The sequence below is a fragment of the Sinocyclocheilus grahami genome, unplaced genomic scaffold (genome assembly GCF_001515645.1).
Source record: "Sinocyclocheilus grahami isolate Dianchi unplaced genomic scaffold, SAMN03320097.WGS_v1.1 scaffold236.1, whole genome shotgun sequence".
Classification (NCBI taxonomy): Eukaryota; Metazoa; Chordata; class Actinopteri; order Cypriniformes; family Cyprinidae; genus Sinocyclocheilus; species Sinocyclocheilus grahami.
The window spans coordinates 989,287-1,006,598 of NW_015505415.1; the positions used below are offsets into that span (position 1 = coordinate 989,287).

Genomic DNA, 17,312 nt, shown 5'->3' on the forward strand with positions numbered 1-17,312 from the left:
ATAAAACTCACTATTATACTGGTTTTAAGCTTACAGTAGTTGCTTTCATTGAGATTTTTAACCATCAGCATCAACTAAACCTTCGAAATCAACTGCATTACTCTGAATACAATGGCATTTAGGTTTATAAATGCTGCACAAATGCATCAGTAAAAGTGTGGCTTGCATCGCTCTGGTGGTTTTCTGTATGTCAGCACTCTCCTATGCAAATATATGCAACTAAAACTTCTGGGAAAAAGGCAGAGAATTATTGATGACATGATGCTGCACACAAGCCGTTCCATTAAAATGCTCTTTATGGTATTTATATTAATATTTACAATGCACGACAGATTATTAATGCTTAATCCAATTTCAAAACAGCGAATTTGGATGCATTCATCAGCAAAGTCCAGAGCGGTGTTTTAGTGTCCCGTCAAGAGAACGTGACGCGTCCCGCAGAGGAATAGTATCCCGTGCTGTCAGTGGAGAATCTCTGAGAGATCTGCACCGAATTCAGCTCAAACGCGCCGAAATAAACCTCGCCGAACATCTGTGGAGAAACAGAGTCTCAGTTTAGGCCCACGGCTTCACGCTTCATTTACAAGCATATTATTATTCAGGGTGAAATTCATAAATATTTGCATGACAGAATCAGCCGTTACTATGGAAACCAGCTGAGGGAGGATTCAGAGGTGACACTTCAGAGCGATTTAACGGCATAAACAGCAAACTCCCTCGCATGTGCACAGTGTGTGTTCGGTCACACGCTCCAGAACCAGAGAGCAGATGTTCAAAGAAAGAGCGAATTAAGTTGTTTACATCAACTTTCATTTGATTCCCAGAATGATTTTGACCATATAAAGGAGCAGAAGTTCTGAGAAAGCAGGCGTAGCCTCTTCTGGACGGGACACGCTGCTCCTGCTAAAAAAACAAGTGTGTGTGTGTGTGTGTGAATGTGAGTGTTTGTGTGATTGTGTGTGTGTGTGTGTTTGAGTGAGTGTGTGTGTTAGTGTTTGAGTGAGTGTGTGTGGGTTAGTGAGTGAGTGTGTGTTAGTGTTTGAGTGAGTGAGTGTGTGTGATTGTGAGTGTGTTAGTGTTTGAGTGAGTGTGTTAGTGTTTGAGTGAGTGTGTACCTGAAAACACACCAACTCATGGGGACTTGTGTCACCGTGGGGTCCTGAATTGAGGTCCCCATGGGTACAAAAGCTTATAAATCATACAGAGTGAGTTTTTTTTTTTTCGATTGTAAAAATGCAGAAAGTTTCCTGTGAGGGGTAGGTTTAGGGGTAGGGTTGGTGTAGGGCAATAGCACATACAGTTTGTACAGAGCAGATGTTCAAAGAAAGAGCGAATTAAGTTGTTTACATCAACTTTCATTTGATTCCCAGAATGATTTTGACCATATAAAGGAGCAGAAGTTCTGAGAAAGCAGGCGTAGCCTCTTCTGGACGGGACACGCTGCTCCTGCTAAAAAAACAAGTGTGTGTGTGTGTGTGTGTGTGTATGTGAATGTGAGTGTTTGTGTGTGCGTGTGCGTGTGTGTGTGTGTGTGTGCGTGTGTGCATATGAGAGAGAGAGAGAGAGAGAGAGAGAGTCTGAGTGCGAGTGCGAGTGTGAGTGTGTGTGCATATGAGAGAGCGCGAGAGAGAGAGAGGGGGTGTGTGTGTGTGTGTGTGTGTGAATGTGAGTGTTTGTGTGATTGTGTGTGTACAAAAACAAACGTGTGTGTAGGTGTATGTGTGTGTGTGTAAGAGTGTGTGTGTGTGTGTAAGAGTGTGTGTGAGAAAGAGAGTGTGCGAGAGAGAGAGAGTTGAGTGTTTACATAATATCTTGCAGTTCCGCTGCCTGCCATCAGGGGGCTTCAGAAACCACACTTGTGTTATTTGTGTTTATATTCTGTGCAAATAACAGGTTAATTTGGGAATTTAATAGAAAACTGTGTTTTTGTACTACGGTAACAGCATGGAGTACTACATAAGTAGCATGAATATTAAATATAGTTTATATTACATACAGAAAATACTGCCATATGTGGTTTTATCAGGATAGTTATGCAGTTTTTGTGACCGCAGATGTGTTTACTGCAATTACTGCTATATTTATACACAGTAACAAACTCTGAAGGGGTTGTGAAATACTGCAATTATATATATTATATCTGGTCTCCTCTCATGTTGCAATCAGTATAATGTCTGGATTGCTAAGATTTTATATTGTATGTGAACTATAAGTGGATTTATTTATATACACTTACACTATGGTTCAAATCTTTGGGGTTACAATGTTTTTTAGTCTCTTCTGCTCACAAAGACTGCATTTATTTGATAATAAAATGCAGTAAAATTGTGAAATATTATTATAATGTAAAACAGCTGTTTTCTATGTGAATATCTGTTAAACTGTAATTTATTTCTGTGATCAAAGCTGTGTTTTCAGCAGTCTTCAGTTGCACATGATCTTCAGAAATCAGTATAATATGCTGATCTGCTGCTCGAGAAACATTTCTGATTATTATCAATGTTGAACACAGTTGTGCTGCACAATATTTTTGTGGAAACTGTGATGCATTTTATTTTTCAGGATTCAAGATGAACAGAAAGCTCAAAAGAACAGCATTTATTTGAAATAGAAATATTTTCTAACATTATAAATGTCTTCACTGGCACTTTGATCACATTTCTCACCTGTAAGATGTTTTTGGCATTAAAAGCTTCTCGGTCTTTAGCGTTGGGTCTCGCTGAAGCTCCTTTATCCTCCGCTGAGAGAAACACAGGTCGGGTTAGAGTCTGTATTTCAGACGTAATGAGATGTGATGATCATGTTGTGGTCTGAATAACGTTACTCAGATACTAAACTGAAAACAGCACAGTGACTGGCTGATGTCAGCATGAACACGGTCAGAACTGTTGACAGACAAACAGCTATGAACACAAACACAGAGCAGCTGAATGAGAGCTTTGTGTTCGTGAGAAGACGACGTTCACGACGAAGAAAAACATTCTGACAAACAAGCTCCTGATAAACACGCTGCTGGGCTGTTTACCTCATTCCTGACGAGCCGTCCCGCAGGTTTAAGCTTTACGTTTAAACAAGTTACAGAAGTACAAAAATTACTAAAACTGCATGTGAAATAAAGCCAAACAGATGCATGTTAAAAAATGAATAAAAATTATAACCATAAATTACTCGTATTTAAAATTAAAACTATTAAAATAAATTTTTGTTAAATAAATGTAAAACCGCTATCAGATATTCTTATTTTATTTTATATTTACATTTTTCTATGCAATATTAATATTTTATTAGTTTTCATTTTACTAATTTTGTTAGGTATTTTTGTCATTTTTATTAGTTTTTTATATTTAGCTTTAATTTTATTACAGTTTTAGTTCTAGTAATTTTTGTACTTTTTTTAATTTAAATTAGTTGCCAAGGCAACATTTCTAATTTTTGTTTTACATTTTTTAATTAACATTTCAGATTTAATTAAATTATTTCTAATAGTTTTAGTTTTACCAATTTTGTTATGTGCTTTTGTCTATTTGTTTTTAATTATTTCTATTTAGCTTTAATTTTATTTTAGTTTTAGGAATTTTTGAACTTCAACTTATTTTATTTCAGTTAGTTGCCAAGGCAACATTTCAAATTTTTGTTTTATATTTAAGTTGAAGTACTAAAACTGAAATAAAATTAATGCTCAATTTATAAAAATCTAACAAAGATGATGAAAGCACATAAAGTCATCCTGACAAACACGCTGTCGGTCTGTTTATGTCATTCCTGACAGTCTGTTCGGTTAGTTTGGCATCTGCTTGACTCAGTAATTGTGATCATGATTGTTATGAGTGACGTGTTCACAGCAGGATTAACGGAGGTCTTATTTGAAACTGATCAGGGATCAGTGATGGCGACTGAGGGCTGTTGTTGCTGGCCGTCTCACCTGACGGATCTTTCCGGAACAGTGTGTTCATGATGGTGCCGTGAATCTTCACTCGCTCCCGCTCTCGCTCCATCAGACCGGCTGCAGCAAAATTTCAAATCTTTGGGGTTACAATGTTTTTTAGTCTCTTCTGCTCACAAAGACTGCATTTATTTGATAATAAAATGCAGTAAAATTGTGAAATATTATTATAATGTAAAACAGCTGTTTTCTATGTGAATATCTGTTAAACTGTAATTTATTTCTGTGATCAAAGCTGTGTTTTCTCCAGTCTTCAGTGTCACATGATCTTCAGAAATCAGTATAATATGCTGATCTGCTGCTCGAGAAACATTTCTGATTATTATCAATGTTGAACACAGTTGTGCTGCACAATATTTTTGTGGAAACTGTGATGCATTTTATTTTTCAGGATTCAAGATGAACAGAAAGCTCAAAAGAACAGCATTTATTTGAAATAGAAATATTTTCTAACATTATAAATGTCTTCACTGGCACTTTGATCACATTTCTCACCTGTAAGATGTTTTTGGCATTAAAAGCTTCTCGGTCTTTAGCGTTGGGTCTCGCTGAAGCTCCTTTATCCTCCGCTGAGAGAAACACAGGTCGGGTTAGAGTCTGTATTTCAGACGTAATGAGATGTGATGATCATGTTGTGGTCTGAATAACGTTACTCAGATACTAAACTGAAAACAGCACAGTGACTGGCTGATGTCAGCATGAACACGGTCAGAACTGTTGACAGACAAACAGCTATGAACACAAACACAGAGCAGCTGAATGAGAGCTTTGTGTTCGTGAGAAGACGACGTTCACGACGAAGAAAAACATTCTGACAAACAAGCTCCTGATAAACACGCTGCTGGGCTGTTTACCTCATTCCTGACGAGCCGTCCCGCAGGTTTAAGCTTTACGTTTAAACAAGTTACAGAAGTACAAAAATTACTAAAACTAAATGTGAAATAAAGCCAAACAGATGCATGTTAAAAAATGAATAAAAATTATAACCATAAATTACTCGTATTTAAAATTAAAACTATTAAAATAAATTTTTGTTAAATAAATGTAAAACCGCTATCAGATATTCTTATTTTATTTTATATTTACATTTTTCTATGCAATATTAATATTTTATTAGTTTTCATTTTACTAATTTTGTTAGGTATTTTTGTCATTTTTATTAGTTTTTTATATTTAGCTTTAATTTTATTACAGTTTTAGTTCTAGTAATTTTTGTACTTTTTTTAATTTAAATTAGTTGCCAAGGCAACATTTCTAATTTTTGTTTTACATTTTTTAATTAACATTTCAGATTTAATTAAATTATTTCTAATAGTTTTAGTTTTACCAATTTTGTTATGTGCTTTTGTCTATTTGTTTTTAATTATTTCTATTTAGCTTTAATTTTATTTTAGTTTTAGGAATTTTTGAACTTCAACTTATTTTATTTCAGTTAGTTGCCAAGGCAACATTTCTAATTTTTGTTTTACATTTAAGTTGAAGTACTAAAATTACACTAAAACTGAAATAAAATTAATGCTCAATTTATAAAAATCTAACAAAGATGATGAAAGCACATAAAGTCATCCTGACAAACACGCTGTCGGTCTGTTTATGTCATTCCTGACAGTCTGTTCGGTTAGTTTGGCATCTGCTTGACTCAGTAATTGTGATCATGATTGTTATGAGTGACGTGTTCACAGCAGGATTAACGGAGGTCTTATTTGAAACTGATCAGGGATCGTGATGGCGACTGAGGGCTGTTGTTGCTGGCCGTCTCACCTGACGGATCTTTCCGGAACAGTGTGTTCATGATGGTGCCGTGAATCTTCACTCGCTCCCGCTAAATAAAATTAATGCTCAATTTATAAAAATCTAACAAAGATGATAAAAGCACATAAAGTCATCCTGACAAACACGCTGTCGGTCTGTTTATGTCATTCCTGACAGTCTGTTCGGTTAGTTCGGCATCTGCTTGACTCAGTAATTGTGATCATGATTGTTATGAGTGACGTGTTCACAGCAGGATTAACGGAGGTCTTATTTGAAACTGATCAGGGATCAGTGATGGCGACTGAGGGCTGTTGTTGCTGGCCGTCTCACCTGACGGATCTTTCCGGAACAGTGTGTTCATGATGGTGCCGTGAATCTTCACTCGCTCCCGCTCTCGCTCCATCAGACCGGCTGCAGCAAAATACTCCACGAGCCTGTCTGCGATCTGCTGGAGTCTGTATACACACACACACACACACACACACACACAAACACACACACACGCGCACGCACACACTCAAACACACACACACACACACACACACTCAAACACACACTCACACACACACTCACACACACACACACACACACACTCAAACACACACTCACACACACACTCACACACACACACACACACACACTCAAACACACACTCACACACACACTCACACACACACACACACACACACTCAAACACACACTCACACACACACTCACACACACACACACACACACACTCAAACACACACTCACACACACACTCACACACACACACACACACACACTCAAACACACACTCACACACACACTCACACACACACACACACACACACTCAAACACACACTCACACACACACTCACACACACACACACACACACACTCAAACACACACTCACACACACACTCACACACACACACACACACACACTCAAACACACACTCACACACACACTCACACACACACACACACACACACTCAAACACACACTCAAACACACACAAACACAGACACACGCGCATGCACACACTCAAACACACACACACACAAAACACGCGCACACACACACAGAGAGAGCAATGAGCTCATCTCATAGACTTGCATTGTTTTTCTATCAGAGTAATGGATTTTTCTTTCTCCTAAACAAACAAAGTAAGGTTTATTACAGTTAACTAAAACCTAGTAATATGCATGCATGTATGTATGTATGTATGTATGTATGTATGTATATATATATATAACATTTGTTACTTGAAATAAAATAAACTTTACACACACTCAAACACAGACACACGCGCATGCACACACTCAAACACACACACACACTCAAACACACACAAAACACGCGCACACACACACAGAGAGAGCAATGAGCTCATCTCATAGACTTGCATTGTTTTTCTATCAGAGTAATGGATTTTTCTTTCTCCTAAACAAACAAAGTAAGGTTTATTACAGTTAACTAAAACCAAGTAATATGCATGTATGTATGTATGTATGTATGTATGTATATATATATATATATATATATATATATATATAACATTTGTTACTTGAAATAAAATAAACTTTAACTGAAAATAAGTTTAGGTTGAAGAAAAAAAAAAGTTAAACTGAAAATTAATCAATTTTAAATATTTTACAAACCTAATTTAATCAACCCTGTTAATTAAAATAAATCTATTTTAAATCTGTAAATTAAAACAAATATAAATATTCGATGAAAAACTTAATCGTACAACAAAAATTATAAATTCTGCCTTGGCAATTAACTGAAAAAAAAGGATTAAGTACAAAAATTAATAAAACTAAAATAAAATAAAAGATAGATTTTTTTAAATGCCAAAAGCATATAACAATTACTAATACTTAAACTAAAATTATTATTAATAATTTGTTAATTAAAATAAAATGTAAATATGCAACTTTTCCTTGTTTTAGCTTTACGTTTTCATCTAATATTTCAATTTTATTTATTTCATTTAATTATTTTAATCATTTTAATTTTAGTTTAAGTATTAGTAATTGCACGTGCTTTTATAATTATTAGTTTTTTAAAATATTTCTATTCAGCTTTAATTCCATTTACATTTTTGCATTTAAACATATCTCATCTCAGTTAGTCGCCAAGCCATCACTTCTCATGTTTGTCTTACACTTAAGTCGAAGTACTACAATTACTAACACTAAAATAGAAATAAAACTAAAGCTAAATAGAAGCATTTTGATCATGACAATGCACATAAATGAGTAAAAAGAAATTAAAATGAAAACTTGAAATACAAAATCTATAAATAATACAACAGTACAATAATATACTGATATATAATACAATTCTTTTTCTCATTATAATACATGAATATGTCAGATTTTGGTTCATACGTGAAAGTATCATATTCCATGTGATCTGAAGACATATGTTGTGAGTGATTAAATGATTTTCATTTCTGGGTGAACTACGAGACTTCACCAGGTAATGAACTGTATCTTACTTCTCAGATCCATCTCGAACCGTGACTTTGGCATAGAGAACGTCCACCATCGACGGGTCATCATTCATATATTCAATTCCTCGGACCTCCACAGGAAGCGGTTTTGCTTCAGTTATATCTCTGCAGAGACAAAGCAGCACATTTACTCTGCTGAGCATCGCTGCGGTCTGCTCTGATGCTTTACGGGCTGCAGTAGTGACCTGATAGCGTCCCGACACTGCTGCAGGAGCTCGCTCGCGCGTGTCACTTCCTGTTCGTTCAGCAGGGCCAGCGTGCCGATGGTCAGATGCAGTTTGGCTGGGTTCTGGAAAATACTCTCATCCACGCCTGCGTCCTGCACAACACACATTAAATCTAGCAAACATTTCATAGATGCCTTTTTATCACTACTATAACTCACTCACAATAACAAGAATTAAGACAATTTTTAATTTTGCTGTGACCTTATCACATTATATTATTTTTAAATGACATTACAGTAAATTACATTAACCTTTTAATATAATATAATATAATATATTAACCTGATTAAATGTTTTTATTAATATTATATTAAATTCTTTCATTAACTACTGGCAACAATAAGACAATAAGATAATATAATATAATTAATAAGCTATATTTTACATTAACCTTAATAAAACAAAATAAAATATAATAATACAATTAATAAAATAAAATTATATTGAATTAAATTAAATTAAATCTTTAAATTAACATTAAATTGAGTTTATGCATTAACTACTGGCAACAATGTGTCCAAGAAGTAAAATAAAATTAAATATAAAATTAAATATAAAATTAAATGTTTAAATTAACATTAAATTGAGTTTATGCATTAACTACAGGCAACAATAAGACAATAAGATAATATAATTAATAAGCTATATTTTACATTAACCTTACTAAAAGAAAAGAAAATATAATATAATACAATTAATAAAATAAAATAATATTTAATTAAATGAAATCTTTAAATTAACATTAAATTGAATTTATGCATTATCTACTGGCAACAATGTGTCCAGGAAGTAAATAGAATGAATTCCGCTGTAGCTTTATTTTATTATATCATATTAAACTATCTTAACCTAACCTAAAACAATAAAATAAATCAATATTAATATTATATTACATTTATGTCTTAACTACTTGCAACAATAAGACCAGGAACAATAAAGGGTGCTGTTACCTTATTATATTATATTATTATAATATATCATATAATAACAAACCTTATATTACATTAACCTTATATTATTATACTAAATGTATGTGTTACCTACTATCATAATACTATATTGAATTCTTGCAATGTTAATAAAGTAACTGCGGTCAGCTCTGATTGTGTTCTCACCTGTCCGCAGAGCTCCAGCACCTGCTCTCGAAAGCGCAGGAAGCCCTGCTGCACCTGAGGATGATTTAGTGCAAACGACAGGAAGTGTGTGAACGGCTGCTTCCTCCGAAAGCTGTCGATCAAAACCTCAACGCGGGTTACAGCTGAGGCGACGGCTGCTCTGTGTGCACCTGTGATCACTGAGCGTCCCACACACACACACACACACACACACACACTTCTGTAAAACCACAGGAAGAACATACAGTCCTCACCACTGCACACAAGAACACGCTGCTGCCAGAACATCCTGCTACTAGAACATTCTGACCCCTAAAGCACCTTTATGCTTATACAGGAACACTTTTAGTTGCACAAGGCATCATGCACATTCATTTAACGCCAACCGAAACATGCCAACCTTCTGCTTCTGAGTGTGTGCAGACACACGAGCAACAAACTAGATGACTTATATCTCAAGATAATGTGGGTTTGAGCATGCAAAACTCACAGACACCATTCTATACAAGTTTCTCTGGTAATGCTAAGGCATTATGAGTTGTTAGAGTTTATGCATTTGGCAGATGCTTTAATGCATTCCCTGGGAGTTTGAGATATGATTTCTGTCTGCACAAATTTAAATTAAATGTTTAAATTAACATTAAATTGAGTTTATGCATTAACTACAGGCAACAATAAGACAATAAGATAATATAATTAATAAGCTATATTTTACATTAACCTTACTAAAAGAAAAGAAAATATAATATAATACAATTAATAAAATAAAATAATATTTAATTAAATGAAATCTTTAAATTAACATTAAATTGAATTTATGCATTATCTACTGGCAACAATGTGTCCAGGAAGTAAATAGAATGAATTCCGCTGTAGCTTTACTTTATTATATCATATTAAACTATCTTAACCTAACCTAAAACAATAAAATAAATCAATATTAATATTATATTACATTTATGTCTTAACTACTTGCAACAATAAGACCAGGAACAATAAAGGGTGCTGTTACCTTATTATATTATATTATTATAATATATCATATAATAACAAACCTTATATTACATTAACCTTATATTATTATACTAAATGTATGTGTTACCTACTATCATAATACTATATTGAATTCTTGCAATGTTAATAAAGTAACTGCGGTCAGCTCTGATTGTGTTCTCACCTGTCCGCAGAGCTCCAGCACCTGCTCTCGAAAGCGCAGGAAGCCCTGCTGCACCTGAGGATGATTTAGTGCAAACGACAGGAAGTGTGTGAACGGCTGCTTCCTCCGAAAGCTGTCGATCAAAACCTCAACGCGGGTTACAGCTGAGGCGACGGCTGCTCTGTGTGCACCTGTGATCACTGAGCGTCCCACACACACACACACACACACACACACACTTCTGTAAAACCACAGGAAGAACATACAGTCCTCACCACTGCACACAAGAACACGCTGCTGCCAGAACATCCTGCTACTAGAACATTCTGACCCCTAAAGCACCTTTATGCTTATACAGGAACACTTTTAGTTGCACAAGGCATCATGCACATTCATTTAACGCCAACCGAAACATGCCAACCTTCTGCTTCTGAGTGTGTGCAGACACACGAGCAACAAACTAGATGACTTATATCTCAAGATAATGTGGGTTTGAGCATGCAAAACTCACAGACACCATTCTATACAAGTTTCTCTGGTAATGCTAAGGCATTATGAGTTGTTAGAGTTTATGCATTTGGCAGATGCTTTAATGCATTCCCTGGGAGTTTGAGATATGATTTCTGTCTGCACAAATGCTGTGTGATGAACTAAATTAATAGTTCAGGGCTGAGGGGTTTGCTCAAATCACCGTATCTTACCGATCTGTCCTTCCACGCCTTGTTTTGGGATGCTGATGGAAGTTTTAGTCTCTGATTCCAGTCGTTTACGAGTCTCTCCCTTCTTCCCGATAATATACCTGAAAACACGAGAACACTGCTGAGCTCAGAACTGAAAATGACCAAGAAGCATCTGAAAAAGCTGCAGTCAGTCTGTATGGGAGCCAGCTTCTGCCTTAGAATGAAAAAAATATACATAAATCTAATATAAAATATAATGTATTTACTATTTACAATACTGACTTTATTTCTCCGTGAATGCAAGATGTCATTTTGTGCATTAATATGAATGAGAAATGGAACGTACCAACACATTTCTTGAAGGAAATATGCATTTTGTGATACAGACGTAATAATTAGGATGTATACTTGCAATTTTCAGGTAAAAAAAAAAATCAGAATAGTGACTTCAGAAACTCTGAATTGCGAGATTTTAATGCAAAATTGTGGGATATACACTCAAAATTGCTAGAAAGAGTCAGAATCGTGCGCTATAAACATGAAGGCATAAACTTGCAATTCTGAGAAAAAAAGTGAGATGTTTACTCAAATAATGTAGAGAAAAAAAGCGAGAAAAAAGTCTCTGAATTGTGAGAAATTAACTCAAAATATAGCCTAAACTTGCAAAAAAGTGAGAATTGTGTGTTATGAACACAATTCTGAGAAAGTCCGAACGATCATATGATACAAAATTGCAAAATATAAACTTGGAATTGCAAGAAATAAAGTCAGAATTGTGTGAACGTGCAATACCGAGAAAACGTGAAAGTCCAAAAAATCTGAATCGCAAGATGTTAACTCAAACTTCAGGATATAAACTCAGAACTGTGAGAAGTAAAGTCAGAACTATATGTTATGTTAACTCAAAGATACAAGAAATAGTCATAATTCTGTGTTGCAAACTCTCAAAAAAAGTCAGAATTGCTTGATGTAACTCAGTATTGTGAGATATAATTTCAGAATGGCTTGAAATAAAGTCAGAATTGTGAGATGTTAAAGGGATAGTTCACCCAAAAATGAAAATGTGATGTTTATCTGCTTACCCCCGGGGCATCTGAGATGTAGGTGACTTTGTTTCTTCAGTAGAACACATTTGATGATTTGTAACTCCAGCTGTTGCAGTCTGTCAGTCATATAATGCATGGCAATGGTAACAAAATCTATGAGAGTAAAAAAAACATGCACAGACAAATCCAAATTAAACCCTGCGGCTCGTGACGACACATTGATGTCCTAAGACACGAAACGATCGGTTTGTGCGAGAAACCAAACAGTATTTATATAATTTTTTTACCTCTAATACAACACTGTCCAACTTCCTTGAGCGCGCGCATGGCATCCTGTGTGTGAGGTGTGTACACGCTCTGGTGTAGTTTACGCAAGCGCCGGAAGTGATCTCTCACGCGTATACATCACTCATTGGTTACACAGTGCACAAAAATTGTAGGTATGACGGCTAATCAAAATGGTACTTGCTTGCGCTTATTCGGATTGTTCAAACCGACTTGAAACTAAAAGATTACGTTCTCTCGCGTGAACTCATTCGGGAGTGGTGACTTTCCACGTATTCCCAACTTCTGAGCCTGCTCGCCTGAGGTTATGGTTGATTGCTCTTCGGCTAGATATCAACACACACATTAACGTAAACTACGCCAGAGCGCTACACACCTCACGCACCGGATGCCGTGCGCGCGCCCAAAGACAGCTGGACATAGTGGTGTATTAGAGGTAAAAAATGATATAAATACTGTTTGGTTTCTGGCACAAACCGATCGTTTCGTGTCTTAGGACATCAATGTGTCGTCACGAGCCGCAGGGTTTAATTTGGATTTGTCTGTGCATGTTTTTTTTACTCTCATAGATTTTGTTACCATTGCCATGCATTATACGACTGATAGACTGCAACGGTTAAAGTTAAAAATCATCAAATGTGTTCTACTGAAGAAACAAAGTCACCTACATCTCGGATGCCCTGCGGGTAAGCAGATAAACATCAACTTTTCATTTTAGGGGGAACTATCCCTTTAACTCAAAATGCGAAATATAAACTTGAAGTGAGAACTGTGTTATAAACACCTCATTCTGATACCGAAAGTATGAACTGCTGGACATAACCTACCAATTCTGACCTGAAACAAGTTATTAAAGCAATAATCCCCGTGAAGCCGTGGTTTACAGTGAAGTTATAACAGCTAAAGGAAGCGTAGTGCCTAAAACCCCTTAGCTGTTATAAATTCAGTGTAAACCACGGCTTCACGGGGATTACCGCTTTTATAAAACGGTTATATACGTAGTAAGGTTTCACAAAATAAAGCAGAGCAAATAAAGTGTAAAGATATTAATAAACACAGTATTCTTCCACCAAACAATGTAGCTCCTCAGAAACAGTTGTGGTTGCTACAAAGTGGTTGCCGAGCAACACACAAACGTAAACAAAGGTGTGTGTTACTTTGTAGCGTCATTTACAACAGCTTCGAACGCGGCTCAGCCAATCAGAGCCAAGCACCGGAACTCTCCGCTTTATCATTGACTGTACATCACCCCTGCAGCAGAGTGTTGCTTAACAGTATTTAAATTCTGACATTTCATATTAATTAAACAAGACCAGCAGATTACAGAAAACAGGGGAAAAATCTATAAATAAAGAAAAAACAAAAACAAATTCTCCATTTATTTTAACTGTCGAGATACAAGAAGACAGTCTGCTCATGACATCTGCTGAAAATACTGCAAAATCAGCAGAAAGATGTTTAAATGTCTTATAAATAAATACATATTTTATATTTATATGCTGAACTTCGCTACAACACGAATACACCCCATGAAGCAACTCAGAACCCGCGAGAAAACAACAACACAGAACATATACTCGCAAGAACGCGTGAATATTAATTATTAAATAATTAATCTTTCTACCTTTGCGCCGCTGCTGTGTTTACACGGAACTGTGGACGGAAGACTTCCGCTTCCGCTTTCAGCGTCTCGCTTAAAAGTCCTCTGCTACAGAAATAAATTATATTTTGAAGTATATTAAAATAGAAAACTGTTCATTTAAATTGCAATAATATTTTAAAATTTTACTGTATTTTTTCTGTATTTTTGATTAAATAAATACAGCCTTGATGAGCAGAAGAGACTTCTTATGTATAAAAAATATTTATAAATTAACTAAATAAACTACAGCTTAACAGTATTTAAATTCTGACATTTCATATTAATTAAACAAGACCAGCAGATTACAGAAAACAGGGGAAAAATCTATAAATAAAGAAAAAACAAAAACAAATTCTCCATTTATTTTAACTGTCGAGATACAAGAAGACAGTCTGCTCATGACATCTGCTGAAAATACTGCAAAATCAGCAGAAAGATGTTTAAATGTCTTATAAATAAATACATATTTTATATTTATATGCTGAACTTCGCTACAACACGAATACACCCCATGAAGCAACTCAGAACCCGCGAGAAAACAACAACACAGAACATATACTCGCAAGAACGCGTGAATATTAATTATTAAATAATTAATCTTTCTACCTTTGCGCCGCTGCTGTGTTTACACGGAACTGTGGACGGAAGACTTCCGCTTCCGCTTTCAGCGTCTCGCTTAAAAGTCCTCTGCTGAGAGAATATGATCAAAATAATAATAATAATAATAATGCAATCCTTAACATATATTATGTTTAAAAATATTTAAGTTTTCATATATATATATATATATATATATAAAATATTTAAATATATAATAAGCATTTAAATAATAGAAAAGGGAATTATATCGCACTTTTAACTTTTTAACTTCAAGATGCGTCTCCATTAGCATTTACTATTTCGTATTTATTTAAATATATAATAAGCATTTAAATAATAGAAAAGGGAATTTTTAAACTTTTAATTGTCAAGATACGTCTCCATTAGCATTTACTATTTCGTATTTAGTACATATTTTTAATTAAAATGTGAAAAATCATAACAAATTAATATACATTAATAATGTCCAATAACTTAGTAAATTAAACGATCATAAATCAAAATAAATAACGTGACGTCAAATAAGCATTTAAATAATAGAAAAGGGAATTATATCGCACTTTTAACTTTTAATTGTCAAGATGCGTCTCCATTAGCATTTACTATTTCGTATTTAGTACATATTTTTAATTAAAATGTGAAAAATCATAACAAATTAATATACATTAATAATGTCCAATAACTTAGTAAATTAAACGATCATAAATAAAAATAAATAACGTGACGTCACTTTACGCCGTGACGTCAGGTGGCGCTGCGACGTCCGATCAGCGTCAAACTGACGTAAACAGACGCACAGAGGAAGCAGAAGCGGCGCTTCGGGTGACGCAGGTTAATTACAAATATTACACATATTTCACTTTATTATGATTAATTCTTATATATATATATAGCTCATGAAACGCTAATGAAGTGTGGAATGGTGTTAATAACTCTGTTACGGGTGTTGCATTCGTGAGTGCTGATTGTCAATACCATTGTTTGTTATGTTTTTAATTAAAATGTCAAAGTTAAGCAGAATTAATATAAAGAAATGTTGTGATTGTTCTGTGTGTGTTGTGTCTCTCTATAGTCTTTTTATGCAAAGCGCAAAAGTGTTGTTTACATTTTTCACCAAATGCAAAAATGTTTGTAAACACGTGTTTGTAAATATCTGTAGCTTTTTAGTCAACAGAACAAACACCAGGTTTACAGCTGATCACTTTGTGCATAATACTCTCAAATGATGCAGAATATAGGGTTCATGCTGCTAATTTGATTTTTCTGATCAATTCGATTTTTACAGATTTAATTGATCAGTCTGTGATAGTGTTTGTCTCACGAGCTCTCTCTGTGCATCAGCTGACCTGTGTTTTCTGGCATGCTCTGGTGTTTGTAATGTAGTGTTTGTGAGATCTGTAGGTTGTGAATGGCAGCATCTTCGTCCTCGTCCTCGGCTGGAGGAGTCAGCGGCAGCTCGGTGACCGGATCCGGCTTCAGTGCTTCCGAGCTCATCCCGCCGAGGAAAGTGCTCTACACTTACCCCAAAGGAGCCGGAGAGATGATGGAGGGTGTGTGCGCCGGTTACATCTCCGTTTTGCATTCCTGAATACCGATTTTGTCCCTCTGCAGCTCAGAAATGGCACAGACTGCCTGCCGTAAAAGCCTGTTATATCTTCCAGTGCTGATCTGCTGCATGCATAGTACTACATTTGCCTTTTTTTCCCCCCACAGATGGATCTGATCGATTTTTGTGCGAGTCTGTCTTCAGCTATCAAGTTGCATCCACACTGAAGCAGGTTAAACATGGTGAGTTCAAAAAAACTCACACTCGCTTCGGTTTACGTAAAGGGATAGTTCAGCGAAAAATGAACATTAATGTGCTGAAAATGTGCTCACGCTCAGGCCATCCCAGATTAAATCTTCATCAGGTTTGGAGAAATGTAGCACTGCATCAGTGTCTCAGCAACGGATGCTCTGCAGTGAATGGGTGCCGTCAGAATGAGAGTCCAAACAGCTGATAAAAACATCACAATAATCCACAGCACTCCAGTCCATCAGTTAACATCTGGAGAAGACAAAAGCTGAAACACATCCAACATTAAGACGTTTTTAACTAAAATACATAGTCCATAATCCACAATAACGCTTCCTCCAGTGAAAAAGTGCATCTGCTGTTGTCTCTCGCATCAAAATCCAGCCACATATGTGTTTAGAGCTGTTTAAACGCTGCTTGATCTGTGCAGATTTCTCTCCTGATTCACACCAGAACACTTTTTCACTGGAGGAAGAGTTATTATGGATTATAGACTCGTGATTTAAAGCGTCTTAATGCTGGATGTGTTTCAGCTTTTGTCTTCTCCAGATGTTAACTGATGGAC

General features: G+C 35.5%; 2 protein-coding genes across 2 annotated transcripts in view; one reads left to right on the forward strand and one right to left on the reverse strand.

Annotated features, from left to right (window-relative positions):
* Positions 1 to 278: 278 nt before the first annotated feature.
* ascc1 (activating signal cointegrator 1 complex subunit 1) lies at positions 279 to 11,753 on the reverse strand. Its single transcript, XM_016288954.1, has 8 exons — positions 11,726 to 11,753; positions 11,401 to 11,523; positions 10,721 to 10,899; positions 8,387 to 8,520; positions 8,187 to 8,306; positions 6,026 to 6,150; positions 4,439 to 4,512; positions 279 to 532 (listed from the first exon to the last, which is right to left on the reverse strand). The coding sequence occupies exons 1-8, from the start codon at positions 11,751 to 11,753 to the stop codon at positions 416 to 418; spliced, it is 900 nt and encodes a 299-aa protein (XP_016144440.1). The 3' UTR covers positions 279 to 415.
* A 4,105-nt stretch (positions 11,754 to 15,858) lies between these two features.
* The window catches only part of anapc16 (anaphase promoting complex subunit 16), an 8,354-nt gene continuing 6,900 nt past the window's right edge, over positions 15,859 to 17,312 (forward strand). Inside the window, exons 1-2 of the mRNA XM_016288955.1 lie at positions 15,859 to 16,502; positions 16,666 to 16,828. Of these exons, the coding sequence (XP_016144441.1) occupies positions 16,361 to 16,502; positions 16,666 to 16,828 (305 nt within the window). The 5' untranslated portion in view covers positions 15,859 to 16,360. The remainder of the gene's footprint in view (positions 16,503 to 16,665; positions 16,829 to 17,312) is intronic.